Here is a 17,283-nt window from a genome sequence, read left to right as displayed (position 1 = left end):
GGGGCATTTCTGACCACACAAATGCTTAGTACAGTGGTTCCCAGCCTGTGGTCTGCAGACCCCCAGGGGTCTATAGGCCGAGATTAGGAGGAAGGCACTACTCCAGCTGGGGCCTCTGACAAACATGTGCGTGTTATTATATTTATTACGTCTTATGTGCAACAGTTTTAAAAGCCTTGCGAAGTTCCTTGTATATCCAGCAGCATTTGGGCAAAAATAAAAGGATCAAGATAACTCAAGTGATTAATGTGCCTACTGGGGAGAGATGGGAGTTTTGCCTAGTGGCATTTTTGACCCAAAGGTAGCGCAGATGGTGAATATGCCTGCTGCAAAGAACGTGTCATGCAAAGAACAGTATTTTATGAGCATAACACAGTGGGTTACTGCTTTTGTCACAGAGATTCTTTAGTTATGGCACAGTTCATAAGTTACAATTGTAATCTAGCACAGTGATCTGTGAACTGCCACTAAAGAGCTGCTTGCAAACTCTTGGCCCAAATCATAAAGTTGTTTTTTCCATTTTCCCTGCACTGCTAAAAAAAGGTTTGCTTGTGTATACTTTGAGAGGCCCGTATTGCTTTTCTTCCTTTTCCCACAACATATTTATGTGAAAGAGCTTTCTAAGATCTTATGTACATAAAAAAATAAAAACAGAAATCACTTGGGAAATGTAGAATGTGACCTGAGAATTCAGCTTTCCTAAATAAAACTAAACATTAAAAAGTTAGTCACTGAGATGCAGTGCCAACCTTCCCATTAAAATGTTTCAATTTTTGCATATTTTTTCAATTTAAAATAATTATCTCTTTAGTAATTTGAGTATGTGTTTCGTGTGTACTTGTTTGTGTATTTTTTTCAAAGTACTGTTTTAAGGTTTGAAATGTAAATCATACAAATTGCTTGGGGCTCCCCGGCTTCCAGTAATGATTCAGTGGGGGTCGTCGGGAGTTGGGTTGGGAACCACAGGCTTAGTACATCTGGACCATAATGAGGCTAAGTTCGCAAAATCAGATTCCATTCGCAAAATGAGCCTATGGAACAAGGAAATAAGGAACAGCCACAACTACAGCCAAATCTAAGAATACAGACACTTATAATCTGAGGTAGCAAGCACTCTTACAGGAATCAAACTAAAACAGAAAAACATACTGCACTATATAAAATAAGGAGAAGCCTGAAATTCTCAAAATCCCCTCTGAACCCTAAAAATAAGACCTAGGGTAATGAAGTTGAAGAACACACAAAAAACCCTGCCAATACTGGTAAATAAATAAATAAATAAATAAAAAGCTCAGACTGCAAGTACCAAAGTGCATTCACTGGTTGACTTAACACTTGGCACACAAGAACGCTACAATGAGAAGTAAACAGGAATTTAAAAATCAAAAATTAACTATCAGTGCATCGAGAGGCTGCATTTTACAAAGGCGAAGGTCAGCTGCAGAGCAGGCTTCAGAAGAGAACTTAGACTATCTGACCCAGGGAATTTTTTGGTATCTTGGGTTGTCCAGTCTAGTGAAACCCTGCCCTTCCAAAACCCCTCAGGGTGTTCTTCCATCAGAAAGACCACCTAGGATCAGGACAGAGACCTTGAAAGTGATGCAGCCAATCTCTGATGGAATTCTATTCTGAGGAGGCATTTAGTACAAAGCGTATAGACGGGTCACCAAACATTCAACCTTCTAATGTGAAATTTAATGGAGAGCGGGTTTAGCCCTATTATGGTCATGAAAATGACAGCTGTTGTAAGTAACTACGGCTTTGTGTCTTGTTGTCGCCATAAAGCTTCAAGGAGGGACTCACTGCAGTGGTGTAACCAAGTGATTCAAGTGCCAGCTGAGGACCTGGAAAACCTTAGTTGCACTCGGGCATCCCCCTTGACCACACTGTGTGATCATGGTCCAAATTACTATATCCTCGGCTGCAGAGTTCCTGTAGTGGTAAAGACTGAAAAGAACCAGAAACATACTACATGCCAAAACACTACGGGCCTGATTATAAATGAGGCACACCAAAATGTACTCATGCTTGTATGCGGTAATTCTGCTCAGTCTGAGGAGTAGTGGTTAGTTTTTTAAGCAGCTGGATCTACCAGGTGTGAAAGAGCTGACCTACTTTTTCCAGCAAGAAACATCAGGTTAGACGAAGCGTCCTGCAACTATAAAAGAAAAAATGTTGCTTTCCCTATTCCACACATCCCAGCATACACTTACTACTTGCTGCGTGCAGGTGGTAACTTTATGAGGAAAAACTTGTGGAATGGCAAATAATTCTACGTGGTTTTACTGCTGGTAAAGTCAGTCATACAAAGTAATTCCCCCATTCCATGGGGTTACAATCATAACTGCACGACAGTAGGCTGATTTTACTGCATGGTAAAAGTAAATTCACCCCAGTACCATGCAACTCGTCAACAGAGCCTATATATCTAGCCTGACCAAAACGTCTTTAAAACTAAAGCTGCAACATCATAAATGCAAGAGTGTGTTTGCCATTGACAACTTTCAGGGGCGACTCACTGTTGCTTTTAAGCACTGTAGAAAATCAGGAGACCAGAAAACCTAGGTTAATATGAGACCAGCTTCCCACACTTGGCCACACTGTGGGATGCATTGCAAATGATTTCCTGTCTCCGTGCTTGATTTTCCAGATTTGTCAAAATTGTGAGTTAAGAGAAAGAAGCCAAGTGTCAGGATGGTGCACTACATAAATAATCCCACTGGAAAAGATACAAATCATTTGTAAACCTACCTGACCTACACCATTAATTACATGGGATACAAAGGATATCAATCTTTTGAGGAGAAACATCTTTACTAGTGTATGTTAATAGAATTGTCCTTATGCTACGAAACTCAACCTTGTATTCAGAGCCGTTTTAGCAGTGCAGCCGGTCTCTGCCAGTGTACATGTACCTAGCTGGTGAATCCTCTTCACCCTCCACCTAACGTGACCAGGTGTCCCAGACTCACCGGGACAGTTCCAGCTTTTCACCAGCTGTCCTGCAAGGTTTCAGCAAATTTGTCTTGTGTCCCAGTTTTCAGAGAGGGTCGACTGCAAACTGTTAGAGGCACATTTTCATGTGTTCCAAAGAAGGGTTAGCTAGCAAATGTTAGAGAAATGCAACTTATTAATGGGTGTGATACGGAGTTTAAAAACTGCATTTTATATATTTTCTTAGTGGTTATTCTCTATTTCTGTGTTGATGAGTGCTGTCCTTCTGTGGCACTCAGATAATGTAGAATTGTAGTCCTCCTTCTATTTTTGAGAAATGTCCCGGTTTGGGGGTTTTAAAGTCTGGTCACCCTACCTCCACAACTGACCCCAAAAAGCTGCAGACGGTTTCACCACCCATCACCTCTTGAAAGTACCATCTGCCACCACATGTCTAACACGATACTACTTTTGACCCTTACCAGCCTATTCCAACATGAATACTCTCCCTGCTGTGCCCACATACACGTGCCACCTCTGCTTCCCAACCACACTTTCACCAGGCCAAAGCCTTTTACTCACATTTATGGTGATACTACCAGTACAACAGGACTAACTGTCCTGCACTCCTCCCTGGTGACCCACCTCTTCACTTCTACTTCACAGTCCAACCTTTTAATGGAGTTACTCCTCTTTTTTTGGCCAGATCTGGTGGCTTAGCGGAGTAATGCGTCTACTGCAGGGGCCTGTGTTTGACCTCATGATCACAGGTTCAAATTCTGGTGGGTCCACTCAACCTTTCATCCTTCTGAGGTTGATAAAATGAGTACCATTGAGTTGGTTAACAATAAACATCTGTTATTCAGTGCCAAGATGCCCATGGGTGAACATGTGCTTTACAAATACACGTTATGTTTACAGTAACTTCATCAGAGGCAACTTGAGCAGATGGTCATCTTACCCTTTACAACCCTCTTGTGGAGAAGGAAACTTCATTCCGCTTCTCCCTTGCCACTTCCCTGCTATTGTTCTCCCTTAGGGAAGCCCTCTCATGCCAGCTCCTTATTTTACCACCCGTGAGGATGCTCCACAGTGTTCATCACCCTCTCGTTGAAAAGTGGCTTCAGTGGCCCACAGAATGCCAGCATACTGCTCCTCAATGCCCCCTTCCTGGTGAGGGGTCACTCCTGCTCCTCACTGCCCCCTTCCTGGTGAGGGGTCACTCCTGCTCCTCACTGCCCCCTTCCTGGTGAGGGGTCACTCCTGCTCCTCACTGCCCCCTTCCTGTGCTCCTGACTGCCCCTTCTTGGTGGGGGGTCACTCCTGCTCCTGACTGCCCCTTCTTGGTGGGGGGGTCACTCCTGCTCCTGGTGGGGGGGGGGGGGGGGTCACTCCTGCTCCTGACTGCCCCTTCCTGGTGGGGGGTCACTCCTGCTCCTCACTGCCCCCTTCCTGGTGGGGGGTCACTCCTGCTCCTCACTGCCCCCTTCCTGTGCTCCTGACTGCCCCTTCTTGGTGGGGGGTCACTCCTGCTCCTGACTGCCCCTTCTTGGTGGGGGGGTCACTCCTGCTCCTGGTGGGGGGGGCGGTCACTCCTGCTCCTGGTGGGGGGGGGGGGGGTCACTCCTGCTCCTGACTGCCCCTTCTTGGTGGGGGGGTCACTCCTGCTCCTGGTGGGGGGGGGCGGTCACTCCTGCTCCTGGTGGGGGGGGGGGGTCACTCCTGCTCCTCACTGCCCCCTTCCTGGTGAGGGGTCACTCCTGCTCCTCACTGCCCCCTTCCTGGTGGGGGGGGGAGGGGTCACTCCTGCTCCTGGTGGGGGGGGGGGTCACTCCTGCTCCTGACTGCCCCTTCTTGGTGGGGGGGTCACTCCTGCTCCTGGTGGGGGGGGGGCGGTCACTCCTGCTCCTGGTGGGGGGGGGGGGGTCACTCCTGCTCCTCACTGCCCCCTTCCTGGTGAGGGGTCACTCCTGCTCCTCACTGCCCCCTTCCTGGTGGGGGGGGGGGAGGGGTCACTCCTGCTCCTGGTGGGGGGGGGGGGGGTCACTCCTGCTCCTGGTGGGGGGGGGGGGGGGTCACTCCTGCTCCTCACTGCCCCTTCCTGGTGGGGGGGGTCACTCCTGCTCCTGGTGGGGGGGGGGGGGGGGGAGGGGTCACTCCTGCTCCTGGTGGGGGGGGGGGTCACTCCTGCTCCTCACTGCCCCTTCCTGGTGGGGGGTCACTCCTGCTCCTCACTGCCCCTTCCTGGTGGGGGGGGTCACTCCTGCTCCTGGTGGGGGGGGGGGTCACTCCTGCTCCTCACTGCCCCTTCCTGGTGGGGGGGGGGGTCACTCCTGCTCCTGGTGGGGGGGGGGGGGGGGAGGGGTCACTCCTGCTCCTGGTGGGGGGAGGGGTCACTCCTGCTCCTCACTGCCCCTTCCTGGTGGGGGGTCACTCCTGCTCCTCACTGCCCCTTCCTGGTGGGGGGGGTCACTCCTGCTCCTCACTGCCCCTTCCTGGTGGGGGGGGGGGTCACTCCTGCTCCTGGTGGGGGGGGGTCACTCCTGCTCCTGGTGGGGGGGGGGGGGGGGGGGGGTCACTCCTGCTCCTGGGGGGGGGGGGGGGTCACTCCTGCTCCTGGTGGGGGGGGGGGAGGGGTCACTCCTGCTCCTGGTGGGGGGGGGGGGAGGGGTCACTCCTGCTCCTGGTGGGGGGGGGGGGTCACTCCTGCTCCTCACTGCCCCCTTTCGGAAGGCTCCGGCTGCCCCAGCTCACACATGGCGCTGTGAGTCAAGAAGGGGACTGCACGGATCGGGCAGCAGAAGGCCGGCGTTGCTGGGGCCACGCACGGGACCTCTCGGCGGCCCGGCTCTTCACCCCCCCCCCCCCCCCCCCCCCCCCGGCCAGAGCCCCCCGATCCCTCCGTATCCCCCCTCTTCTGCGATGCCCCCTCGCCCCGAAGCTAACGCGCTGCAGGGCTCCGCTCCTCCTTCCCGCGGCGCCCCCGCGCACCCCGCCGCCTCCGCCCGCTGTGCGCCACCTGCCCCAGCCCCCCCGAGACGGAACGAGGAGAGCGCTCACCGGCCCCCCCTCCTTGATGATCACTCTCCTCCCCAGCAGCGTGCTGCGGCTCGGCCTCTTCTTCTTCTCGCCGGTCATGCTGCGGGCGGGGCGGGGGTCATGCTGGCCCGGGGGGCGGTGTCACGCTGGCCCGGGGGGGGTCACGCTGGCCCGGGGGGGGTCTCTGCTTCAAACACCGAATTCACCCGCTGCTCGCGGGACGGCTCCCCACTGCCTACACGCGGAGCCCCGCCCACACGCGCCGTGCCATTGGCTCGGAAACCACTCACTCACAGCCCATTCGTCAGCTTCACTATCACTCAGACCCGCCCTCGGCCTGCCATTGGCTCAGGGCCCGGCAGGTTTAGGGGGCCGCCGCTCCGCCATCTTGGAGGTGGCAGTGACAGACACCTGTGTGAGGGAAGCGTGGAAACGGACCCCTCCGCCACATCTCTGCCTCCGCCCGTGCGTGTCTGACCCTCGCACGCCAGCGAGAATGCCCAGTCTGATGACCCATGCGGGCGATGGCGTCCGAGGGGCTTCCTTGCTAGTGCTTGCTAACAGCTGTCAGTGCTAGCCCCGCCCCCAGCTTTCCATTGGACGGCCAAGCTACGATCCTGTCACTCATTGGGCCAGTCCGCTGCCATTTACAGTGGTAGGACTCTGTACCCGGAAACGGTTACGACAGAAGAGACAAACAATGCGTAAGCAGGCCCCGCCCCCGCACAGGCTCCTCCCTAAACTGCGCGCAGGCTCCGCCCTCTGTAGAAGAGCTGCTCGTGCACATGCTGCGGTGCAGAAGTCCCGCTCCCTGCTGCAGGCTCTACTCAGTAGTGTGCACGCACTGCTCTGCTAAGGGGCTTGTGAGACGAAGTGAGTTCTTGTTATCTTCTATGCAGGGGCTCCAACCTTTTCACTAATGACAGCTACATTTGTTCCACAAAATCATCCGTCCTACCAAAATAATTAGTTTTGTACACTTAAGCCAAGACTACTTTAGTGACCACCCATGCAAGATTACCAGCTGTGATCACCTTAGTACAAGGCTGCCAACAGTAACATAAAAAATACTTAGTCAGTCAGGGATACCTCTACCAGGGTAATACATAACAGCCATATCTGCAATGCCCTCTACAACAAAGGGAATAATGATCGTAAGAAGTCACACAATGTTGCATGATTTATCATTCAAATATCAGCTTTAAATATATTTTAGAAATTATGGATTTTGAAAATACACACATTTTCGTCTGAAGTACACACTTCTCAGTTTTGGTATACACATAATAATTAAACCATACAAAACGTAATTTGGTATGCTGGGCTGCACACAGGAGAGCTACTCACAGGTAGCTGGAGAGCTACCAGGAGCTCAGGAGCTACTGGTTGGAGAAGCCTGTCATATAGGAGTTTTTGCTGTCTGTTGTACCTCAAAGTGTTACATGGAACTACAGAAAACGTGCCACGAAACTAGAACTTTATACAGAGCAGGATCTGTCATCTCTCGTGTAAATCTGTTCAGTATTTTTTGTGATGTTACAGAAACGTTTTGGTTGGCTTTCAAAGGGTTACATTTTATAACTATCCTGGATGTAAAATGCTATAAATTGAGTCTGTTTAGAGCAATATATTTGGTTGTTAAAGTCTTTAAGCTTTCCCTTGCCATCTTCAGTTTGCAAGATTGTACAAATTTATGGTAGAAAAAATATTTCTAGTGATTTGGGAAGCAGGATGGGGATTGTTGGAGCCGAGTGGGAGGCAAGGGCAATGTGGAAAATGGCTTTTGTCAGAAAACGGTCTTTAACAAATTGAACTACTGCAGTCAGCGTAAGTCAGGTTGTTCAGATTTGCAAGTTAACTCAAATTCACTGTTCTAGGCCACAGTTTTAAAATATGCAATATGTGGTTAAGGTGTAGTTTTCATGAAATGAAGTTGTTGAATTTGCTTATACCATTAGTGGGATTTGGCAAATCTACTCAAAATCTGGCAGGCATTAGTATGTTTAGATTACGGTTGGATTGTCTCTTCCATGTCTGTCAAAGGCGGCCTAAGGAAAAGTAGGCATCATTTTCATTTGCTACGAATGTTAGTACTGTTCCTTATGTTTTGCCAGCTGCGGCAATGAGGTGGGAAAACTAAAGAGGGAGGGGTAAAAAAATCTTATCTTTGCTTTGTGCATAACAGCACCATTGGATGGAGCTGCGCAAATGCTGAGAAACTAGTGCAGTGTTTACTTGCCAACTGCATTTGTAGCAGGAAGTTGGTCTCATGGGAGGTTGGGAGCAGGGCCTGGCCACAGGGCACCAACTGCTGAACACAGCAGAAGGCCATGAGCAATGGGTAATGGCCGAATTGTGCCTCTGGAGTACGTCTGGCAGCAACCCCTACTGTGCAAGACAAAATGTCATGCACAGTGTGGGTTGTTTGTACATGAGATTAGGTGTCAGATTTTGACCAGTCCAGGATTGCTGTAGCACCTGTGGCCAGGACCTGTGACCAACTTCTGTTGCATATGGCTAAAGGATACATTCACTGAGTGGGCAGTCTGGTATTGGCTGTTTGGGAGGTGGGCATAGGGCCTGGTTATGCAAACAGTCCGTGCTGCACAGGGCCAAGGACTGTGCATACCTAGGGTTGGCCTCAAGGTCTGTTGGGTGCAGGGCTTGGTCTTCAGACGTGAGCACAAGCGGATGGTGCATGGGAGGCTGGGCACAAGACTGGGGGGGTCATTCTGACCCTGGCGGCCGGTGACCGCCAGGGTCACGGACCACGGGAGCACCGCCAACAGGCTGGCGGTGCTCCCGAGGGCATTCTGACCGCGGCGGTTCAGCCGCGGCCAGAAAGGGTAAACCGGCGGTCTCCCGCCGGTTTACCACTGCCCTTGTGAATCCTCCATGGCTGCGGAGCGCGCTCCGCAGCCATGGGGATTCTGACACCCCCTACCGCCATCCTGTTCCTGGCGGGTCTCTCGCCAGGAACAGGATGGCGGTAGGGGGTGCCGCGGGGCCCCTGGGGGCCCCTGCAGTGCCCATGCCCATGGCATGGGCACTGCAGGGGCCCCCGTAAGAGGGCCCCGCAAAGTATTTCAGTGTCTGCTAAGCAGACACTGAAATACGCGACGGGTGCAACTGCACCCGTCGCACCCCTGCAACTACGCCGGCTCGGTCCTCGTTGCAGGGGCATTTCCTCTGGGCCGGCGGGCGCTCTTTTGGAGAGCGCCCGCCGGCCCAGAGGAAATGTCTGAATGGCTGCCGCGGTCTTTTGACCGCGGTGCGGTCATTCAGCAGCGGTACCTTGGCGGACGGCCTCCGCCGTCCGCCAAGGTCAAAATGACCCCCTGGATGCCTTAGGGAGCTGAGTACCATGCACATATCATTAGGTGTAACGGAATATAAAAACATGGAAGCCGAGTAAAGTTTTCATTAAAAAAGCACTGAAAAACATATTAAGGTTTAAGTTATGATTACTTTTGCTCACAACACATTACCATATGCTTTGAAAAGCTCTTAGAAATTCTCTGAAAAAATATATTTAATTTGAAATTATAGAAACTGTTTTCAGTCAAAAAGCTATTGAAATTGCCAGTAGTGGTTAATCTGCCCTAATACACTGCTCATGACCTCACAAGCGATGTCACAGATGAATTACAAATGAAATTATCAGCATAACTAGTGAGTTCACATTTAACCTTAGCACTGACTTCAATGACATCAGCATGAACTCAGAATTGTTTATTAATGTATGTGCAATTATTTGCGGATTTTGTGTTGCTATGTGTCAATATGTAGTGTTGTCATAAGTCACCTCACCTTCGACCAAGCATTGCCCCCAGCCCTTGTGTGGACATAATCCACTGTGCATGGCCTTCTCCCTGGCACTGCAGAGGTTAGCTTTCGGTCAGTCCCTCCTCCTGTAAACCTCACTGCGCATCCTTCAGCCACATGCAGCAGTGTCTGAAACCAGGGCCTGTCCTCTAGCCTTGTAATGTGTTAAGCATCATTATCAACATATCCCACTGTGCACAGTTTGGGGTCACACACATGCCGGATGAACTTAGGATCCAGCCTTTAGTCACACCCTACACAAAGCCCGCATGTGAACCCTGGCTTCTTTTTCAATTACTAAAACAGGCTCTGATATCAGCATTGCTTTTCCTCTAGTTCAGCATCAGGTTGAAAGGCAGTCATTGCTTTCTTAGTTCATTTGATACAGCAATACTATAATAATGCTTCCTAGTTTCATAATCATCTCTCGCTCTCTCTCTCATATATATATATATATATATATGTGTTCATTTAAAAAAAACAAAGGTTACAGGGACATTATAGGTAGGTTCAGATTTTACATGCACAAAACCATAGAAAGTCAGCTGTTATAGTTAGAGTTATTTCAAGTAACTATAACTCGTGCCCTAAGGTAACTATAACTCATGCCTCTGCCATGCACAGTTTTCTGATCAATAATTTTACTGCAAATATTACAGTGATATTATCAATGATGTCATAGATGTCATGAGTGATATAATATCTGGGGTAATCAGCAGTGCACGGCAAATGCGCAAGTTATAGTTACCTTGGGGCACAAATTATAGTTACTTGAAATAACTATAACAGCTGAATTTATATGTTTTTTGCATGTAAAATCTAAACCTAACTATAACATCCCTGTAACCTTTTTTTCATTGAATTTCTAGGGTTTGCTTTACATTAAGTAAGATGCCCATCGCAATGCGCAGTGGGGGGGTTGGAGGCAGGGCCTGGCCTGCATTGTGCTGCCCCCACTCAAGCATGCTGCTCTTGCCCCCACCCCCACTCCTCCATTGTCCAAGTTCATGCCCCAGCTCCCTCATTACAGCCCTGTGTGGCCATTGTTCTGCTATTGCCCTTCCCGCCTGCCCTGAACAGTTATCTTGCTGCACCATCCACCACCTCCCTACCCTCTGTTATCCAAGTTTATGCACCAGCCCCCTCCCATTTGACCTGCCTGGCCAAATGTGCTGGTACTGCAGTCCTTTTAGCTTGATGTCCCTGCACACTCCTTCTGCCCTTCATTGCCCAATTCTATGCCCCATCATTACCCTCCTGCTTAGCCTTTGTGATTAGCTTGCTGCCCTTACCCTCCTTTTCCTGCCCTCCAATGTCTGTGTGCTTGCCCCTGTTCCCTCCTTTTTTCCCACCACGTTCCATAGACCTGCCACTGCCCCTCCTTTCTACTCTGAGTGTTCTGTTGAGCTGCCTCTGCCCCTCCCACCTGGCTGCCCCATGTCCCTACCACCTCTGCCCAGCCTGTCCGAGATCCATGCCTCTATACCCTCCCTCCTGTCCTCCATGGTCCATTTTGCTGCCACTCCCTTCTGCCCTCCATGCTCTTTTGTGCTGCAACTGCTCCTCCTGCCTGTCCTGCATGATGTGTTGTGAAGCCCCTTCCCCTGCCCTCTCTTGTCTGTGTCCAGCCCCTACCCTTCCCTTCTGTCCTCCATGGCCCTTTGTGCATGTCCCTGCCCCCTCCCTCTTGCCCACCATGGCCGTTGTGCTGCACCTAACCCTACGCTTGCCATGCATGGGCTTCTGTGCCACAGCCCTCCCACCAGCCCTGTGTGGTCATCCTCTGACCCCCTTCCTATTTCCCTCTGTTGTCCTTGTATATGGCTTTGTAGTCTCACTGATGCCATCCATGGTGTGTTGTGCTTCCAGTGCCCATCCCGCCTGCCCTCAATGCTCAGCTTGCTGCTCCTTCCCTGCCGCAGCCCTCCGTTTTCCCTGTGCAGGCTCCTACCCCCTCCCTTGCGCCTTGTCTGGTCCGTTGTCGTGTCCCTGCCTCCTCCCTCCTGCCCTTCATGGTCCGCTATGTTGCAGCTGTCCCTCCTGTATGTCCAGTATGGTCAAATTGCTGCCCTTGCCTCTTTCCCTTCTGATCTCTGTTGTCCATGTGCATGGCCTTGTCCCCTCCCTATTGCTTTCCATGGTCCGCTGTGCTGCACTGTTATCCCGCTTGCCCTGCGTGGTGTATTGTGCTGGTGCCACACCTGACGCCTGATTTATAGGGTCATTTCGGTATCTCTGTTCATCTCCCTCCTGGCCTCCGTGATCCAGTGTACCATACTTGCCAACATTTTGAACTTGGTAAGAGGGAGATTTTTAAAATAACAAGCCTGGGTAATAGATTTCCCCCATTGACTTACACTGAAAAGAGGAAACTTTAAAACACCAGGAGTCTCCTGCCTAAATCAGATCTGTTGGCATTTATGGTTGTACTGCCACTGCCTCTTCCTTCAGCCCTCAATGGTCTCTTATATTGCCACATCCTCTCACACCTGTACTGCATGGTTGGTTTGTTGCCCCTGTCCCCCTTTCCACTGCCCTCCATGGTCTGTTGTGCTGTCGCTGCCCTTCCCCCTGGCCCAGCATGGTCAACTTGTTGTCTTTGTACCCTCCTCCGTGCCCTCAATTATTCAAGCCCATGTCCTTGACCTCAGCCTCACTACAGTACTCTAATGACAACTTGATTGCTAAAATTCTTTATTTGTTGCAAAAGTGTAGCATGCCTGACTGCACCCTATGAAACTGTACAAAAAAAAAAAGTGTTTTGCACACTTTTGTCATTGGCCTATATGTGGGCTACATTTGGGTGATGTTTGTGCTGCATTTGGGCTCTTTTGTCTCTGGTGACCATCTTGGGAGACTTGTTTGTTATAAAGCTCCCTAATTTCCACAGTTACTTCAGTATCCTCAGTAGAAAATGCTTTCAGTTTTCCACTTAAATTTCATCAAGATGGCATTTAGATGTGCCACACTTTTGGCATAAATTGAGAATGTTAGCACTCGAGTTGCTCATTATTCAGAATGTTAGCACACAAGTTGCTCATTAGAACTCTCTAGTAAAGCTGCTGTTCACCAGGAAGTACACTGGCAGTCTGCTGCTGGTGTTGAAAGTGCATGTTTCAGTCTGCATGCCAGAATATCTTAATGAAAAATAAGAGTAAGATATTTGTGAACTCACTTAAAACATGTCCTATTTTTTCTTTCTACAGCACTAACCATATTTCTATAGCTGTTCTCTAGAACACTCTAGGAGGCTGCAGTAGGACACAAGGGAATCAATTCTATGTCAGGACCGGAGGCTTCGGATTATGCTTGTTTTATCTTCACTGCTAAAAAAGCAGCCAATTAGAACTTTTTAACATTATCGAATGAAAAACATACTACTTACTACAAATGACATCACATTTTCTGTCCAATCATGTCCCTTTGCAGCTTATATAACCTGCTGTCACCATCTTTATTCCTGTTCCTTTGCTGCTCAGCAGCCGGGAGATAAGTGAATTGATATTCTTTATATGAGTTTATGTTATAACGCTTTGAATTTGCATTGCACTCACCGGTGCTCTTTACTGCATGTGCTCCCAGTAGTTATCAACCGTCCGGTGAGAGACGCACAGTGTGCGCAGTGTATGCTTTTTTTCCCCATAGCACAATGCTAAAGAGTGACTGGGAAGGGGGGATATCTGCATACAGCAATCGCCGTCTTTGTTTGGAGCCTCTAGTAGGTTCCAGGGCCCAGCCTTGTTGACGGACGCCTGGGGGGAGAAAGGAGCAGGACGCGCGCTAGTTACGCAGTCCTTTTTTTATTGTGGGTGCCCGGCGGCGCATGCGCGAGGCACCCACGAGGTTGAGCGCTCGTTAAATCGGGAAGTCAAGGATGAAAGACTACTGTTTGACGAGTCCTACCCCTGCTCCTTCCTACGCCTGAGGGGACGCACAAAACCTGATCAGAGCGCTTCTCGGGGGGGTCATGCACCTCCCCCAGTAAACTGAAAAGGACTAGAACTGTCGTCTTGGTCCCTATATTGTGCACAGGCGTGAATCTAAGGCTGCTGGCATGTGCCTGGTTGAGGCCATCCCCCCACCCACACTTTGATCCTCACCACAAGAACTGCCAAAAATAGACATATTTCAGAGATTCCATAAAAAATAGCAGAATATACCCAAGAGGGGAATTGTGAGGGCTATACTGATGGCCACTATGGATATGATGACCCTTCAGGAATTAAATTTGAAGACCGATTGGTGAGAGCAATTGATGATTCCATACAGGATTCGGCCAATAGAGCTTTGGCGGCCGCTCTACAACCCTTTCGACGCCCACTAACAAATTTTACCATCTGAGATAGAGAGCGTATAGCTCTCTTCCTTGTCTCTCTTCTCTGCCTCTCTTCACTGCATAGTTCTCTTTCCTGTCTCTCTTCACTGTATAGCTCTCTTCCCTGTCTCTCTTCACTGTATAGGTCTCTACCCTGTCTCTTCACTTTTTAGCTCTCTTCACTGTCTCTCTTCTCTGCCTCTCTCCACTGCATAGTTCTCTTTCCTGTCTCTCTTCACTATATAGCTCTCTTCCTTGTCTCTCTTCTCTGCCTCTCTTCACTGCATAGTTCTCTTTCCTGTCTCTCTTCACTATATAGCTCTCTTCCTTGTCTCTCTTCTCTGTCTCTCTTCACTGCATAGTTCTCTTTCCTGTCTCTCTTCACTGTATAGCTCTCTTCCCTGTCTCTCTTCACTGTGTAGGTCTCTACCCTGTCTCTTCACTTTTTAGCTCTCTTCACTGTCTCTCTTCTCTGCCTCTCTCCACTGCATAGCTCTCTACCCTGTCTCTCCACTGTATAGCTCCCCTCCCAGTCTCTTCCCTGTAAAACTCGCTTCTCTGTCTCTCTTTCCTGTCTCTCTTCACCGTATAGCTCCCTTCCCAGTCTCTTCCCTGTCTCTCCCCTGTCTCTTCACTGTATAGTTCTCTTCTCTGTCTCTCTTCCCTGCCTCTTCTCTCTGTCTCTCTTCTCTGCCACGTGTAGCTCCTAACGCCGATGCTTCAGTGCGCATGCGTTAAATAATAATGATAACACCGCTAATGAGAGCTGAAAGCTACGCGTGCACGTTAAAGATCCACTCGGGCCTGCCATCGCGTGAACTCGGAGTTAGGGACTGCATCACTGCTCCGGGAAGCTCTGCCTCACAGCCTACTCTGACCTCATCAGGTGGTGATGATGTATGACGTCAAATGCACTTCTTTGTGACGCATACACGAAAGCTTTGCTAGGATAATGAGTGTAACGACAAAGTATCATTCTTTTAAAAAAGAGGGGTACGCTTGAGCTGGTACAGCTAATTTGGGGTGTTGCGCGGAATATAACATTCTTTGACTACACACTGCATTATTGGCAGCCTCTAGTTTTACTAGTCACCATATTTTATTATTTTATACGTTTTGTCATCATTGAGATCTTTGGCAACAGTTCCTGGATCCTACGATCAGAGGGTTTCCTTAGTTTTTGCTCAGCTGTTCAGCAGTTACTACTTGGCCCACAGGACATGAGGAAACCACCAGCTCTTCCCTCACCCAAAGGTAGGTGAGGGCATGATTTCCAAGGTGGAAGGAACACAGCACTTTGTTACCCCTGGTATGACCCACAATTCCACACTATGACCTACTGTAGTGGTCTATTCTCATCTCTTAGTGCCCTCCGGCATGTAAGGGATTGGCACAACAAGCGAGGCCCTATGGGCGCTGCGTTTGCACTGAGGTGGTATTCGAAGGCCTGACATTGGCCCATGGAGGTGACGAGCCTCGTGGCAGCCGTCGGACCCGAGGTGCGATCTTACCTCCCTCGGCTGTGAGGTCGGCGGTGCTGGGCAGGTGGCGAGAGCCCTGCAGACTGTCCGCACGGGCCCTCGTAGATATCGGTCATATCTTGCCCGGACTGATCAGATGATACAGAACAAGCGAAGGGGGCCTGAAGCATTGACCAACATCCTGAACTTCAGGAATGGAAGACAGGGGTGGCTGAGACCTGTTTGATTCCCACCCGGACCGAAGAAGACCGCCTCTCCTCCCTAAAATATTTTTTTAAAGAATTAAGAGGAACTGAAAGCGGATCTTGCTTCCTCCCTTGAAACCTTCAAATATGATATTAATGCCAAGCTCATTTCACTCCAACAAGAGGTGGACTCGATAGGCACCTGGACCTTGGATCTCAACATGAAATGCCAGGGACTGGAAGAGAGGATGGGCTGGATGGGAGATTTGGAAGCACAACAGCGGAACCAATACCATTCTGCCCTTTTGAAGTGTGAATATTTGGAAAATCACTCCTGGCAAGATCACCTTTGGATACTCAGCCTGGAAGAAGGGGCCAGATGCCCGGACCGGGAATCGTTTGTGGTAGGCATGTTCTCTGAGATCCTGTGGGAGAACCACACAGAAGTAAAGTTAGATCAAGTGCATAGATCAAGTGCACAGAGTAGGTCCGATAACTCATGGAGGTGGGAAGCGACCCCGAGATGTACTGGGAAAGCCGTACTCCTACACAACCAAATAACTGATTTGCCAGGCTGCTCGGAAGCTAGAGACAGTTTACTTCCAGGCGACCTCATGCTTGATTTTCCAGGATATTGCCACAGCTACACTGTCTTGTTGCTTACAATTGAAGCCAGTTACAGAAAGACTTTGCCGCAACCACGTCAAGTATAGATGGACTTACCCCTTTGGTCTCGCCTTTCATTTCAAAAGAAATCTAACCACTTTACAGAGCTGCAGATTCCCCGTACACCTCTGCCAGGGGTCAATGACAAGTGCATCGTAAAACGAAGTGCCAAGGCAAATGAGGGACTTTGAGATAGGGTGTGCCCAACAAAGCTTCCCCTTCAATCTCAGCACCATGCAAGGACTGATGCCCTTGGACGCCTGCCCCAGGTTCGGGTCCTCAGCTCTGTGTGGGAGGAACACTACAGAAAGGATGTGGTATGTTTTGTTGAGTGATGGACTAGTGAACTGTACCGAGGCACAACTCTGGCTGTGTACCTGTTGGTCACCTTGCCGCCCCACTGTCCAGATGCCAGCGGCCAGTCTACCTTGATATCTAATGGCATCTCATAGAATACTACAGCATTTCTTGACTTGAACACCTCAATTTTACAAGTTCAATGTCATTCTAACTCAAGGTTGGGGAGTTAGATTTCCTGTTTTTCCTGTTACAATGTTTTTGTAACTAATGCATGAGTCGGGGGCGTTCTGAATAGATGGGTAAGGGGCGGCGGGGATGGGTCGGGTGGAAGCCAGGAACAATGGAGTGGTTTGAGTTTGGTCGACAGCAACAGAGATTTCATCCCATCCTCCATCACTCTGCGCAGACAGTGATGCACATGTAGGAAAGTGCCATCTTTCTAGCATAGTTACCACCACTTTTTGTCTGATGTCAGTGTGTTTAGGCTGTGGTTAACTGGGATCCTGCTAATCAGGACCCCAGAGATTGTGCACTCTCC

The 17,283-nt window shown here is 49.8% G+C and overlaps 1 protein-coding gene across 4 annotated transcripts in view; it reads right to left on the bottom strand.

Moving 5' to 3' along the window:
- Window positions 1-17,283, bottom strand: part of LOC138267493 (hippocampus abundant transcript 1 protein-like) — an 83,212-nt gene that overhangs the window by 43,257 nt on the left and 22,672 nt on the right. Inside the window, exon 1 of one of the 4 annotated variants that reach the window (XM_069216482.1) lies at window positions 5,995-6,537. The exons of 2 other annotated variants lie outside the window; for them this stretch is intronic. In XM_069216482.1, coding sequence (XP_069072583.1) covers window positions 5,995-6,072 — 78 coding nt within the window. In that variant the 5' untranslated portion in view covers window positions 6,073-6,537. Of the gene's footprint in view, window positions 1-3,895; window positions 4,075-5,994; window positions 6,538-17,283 lie in introns of those variants that run through there. One more of the 4 variants, XM_069216486.1, reaches the window with a different exon arrangement.

The sequence above is a fragment of the Pleurodeles waltl genome, chromosome 12, assembly GCF_031143425.1.
Source record: "Pleurodeles waltl isolate 20211129_DDA chromosome 12, aPleWal1.hap1.20221129, whole genome shotgun sequence".
NCBI lineage: Eukaryota > Metazoa > Chordata > Amphibia > Caudata > Salamandridae > Pleurodeles > Pleurodeles waltl.
This window is presented reverse-complemented; position numbering and strand designations above follow the sequence as displayed.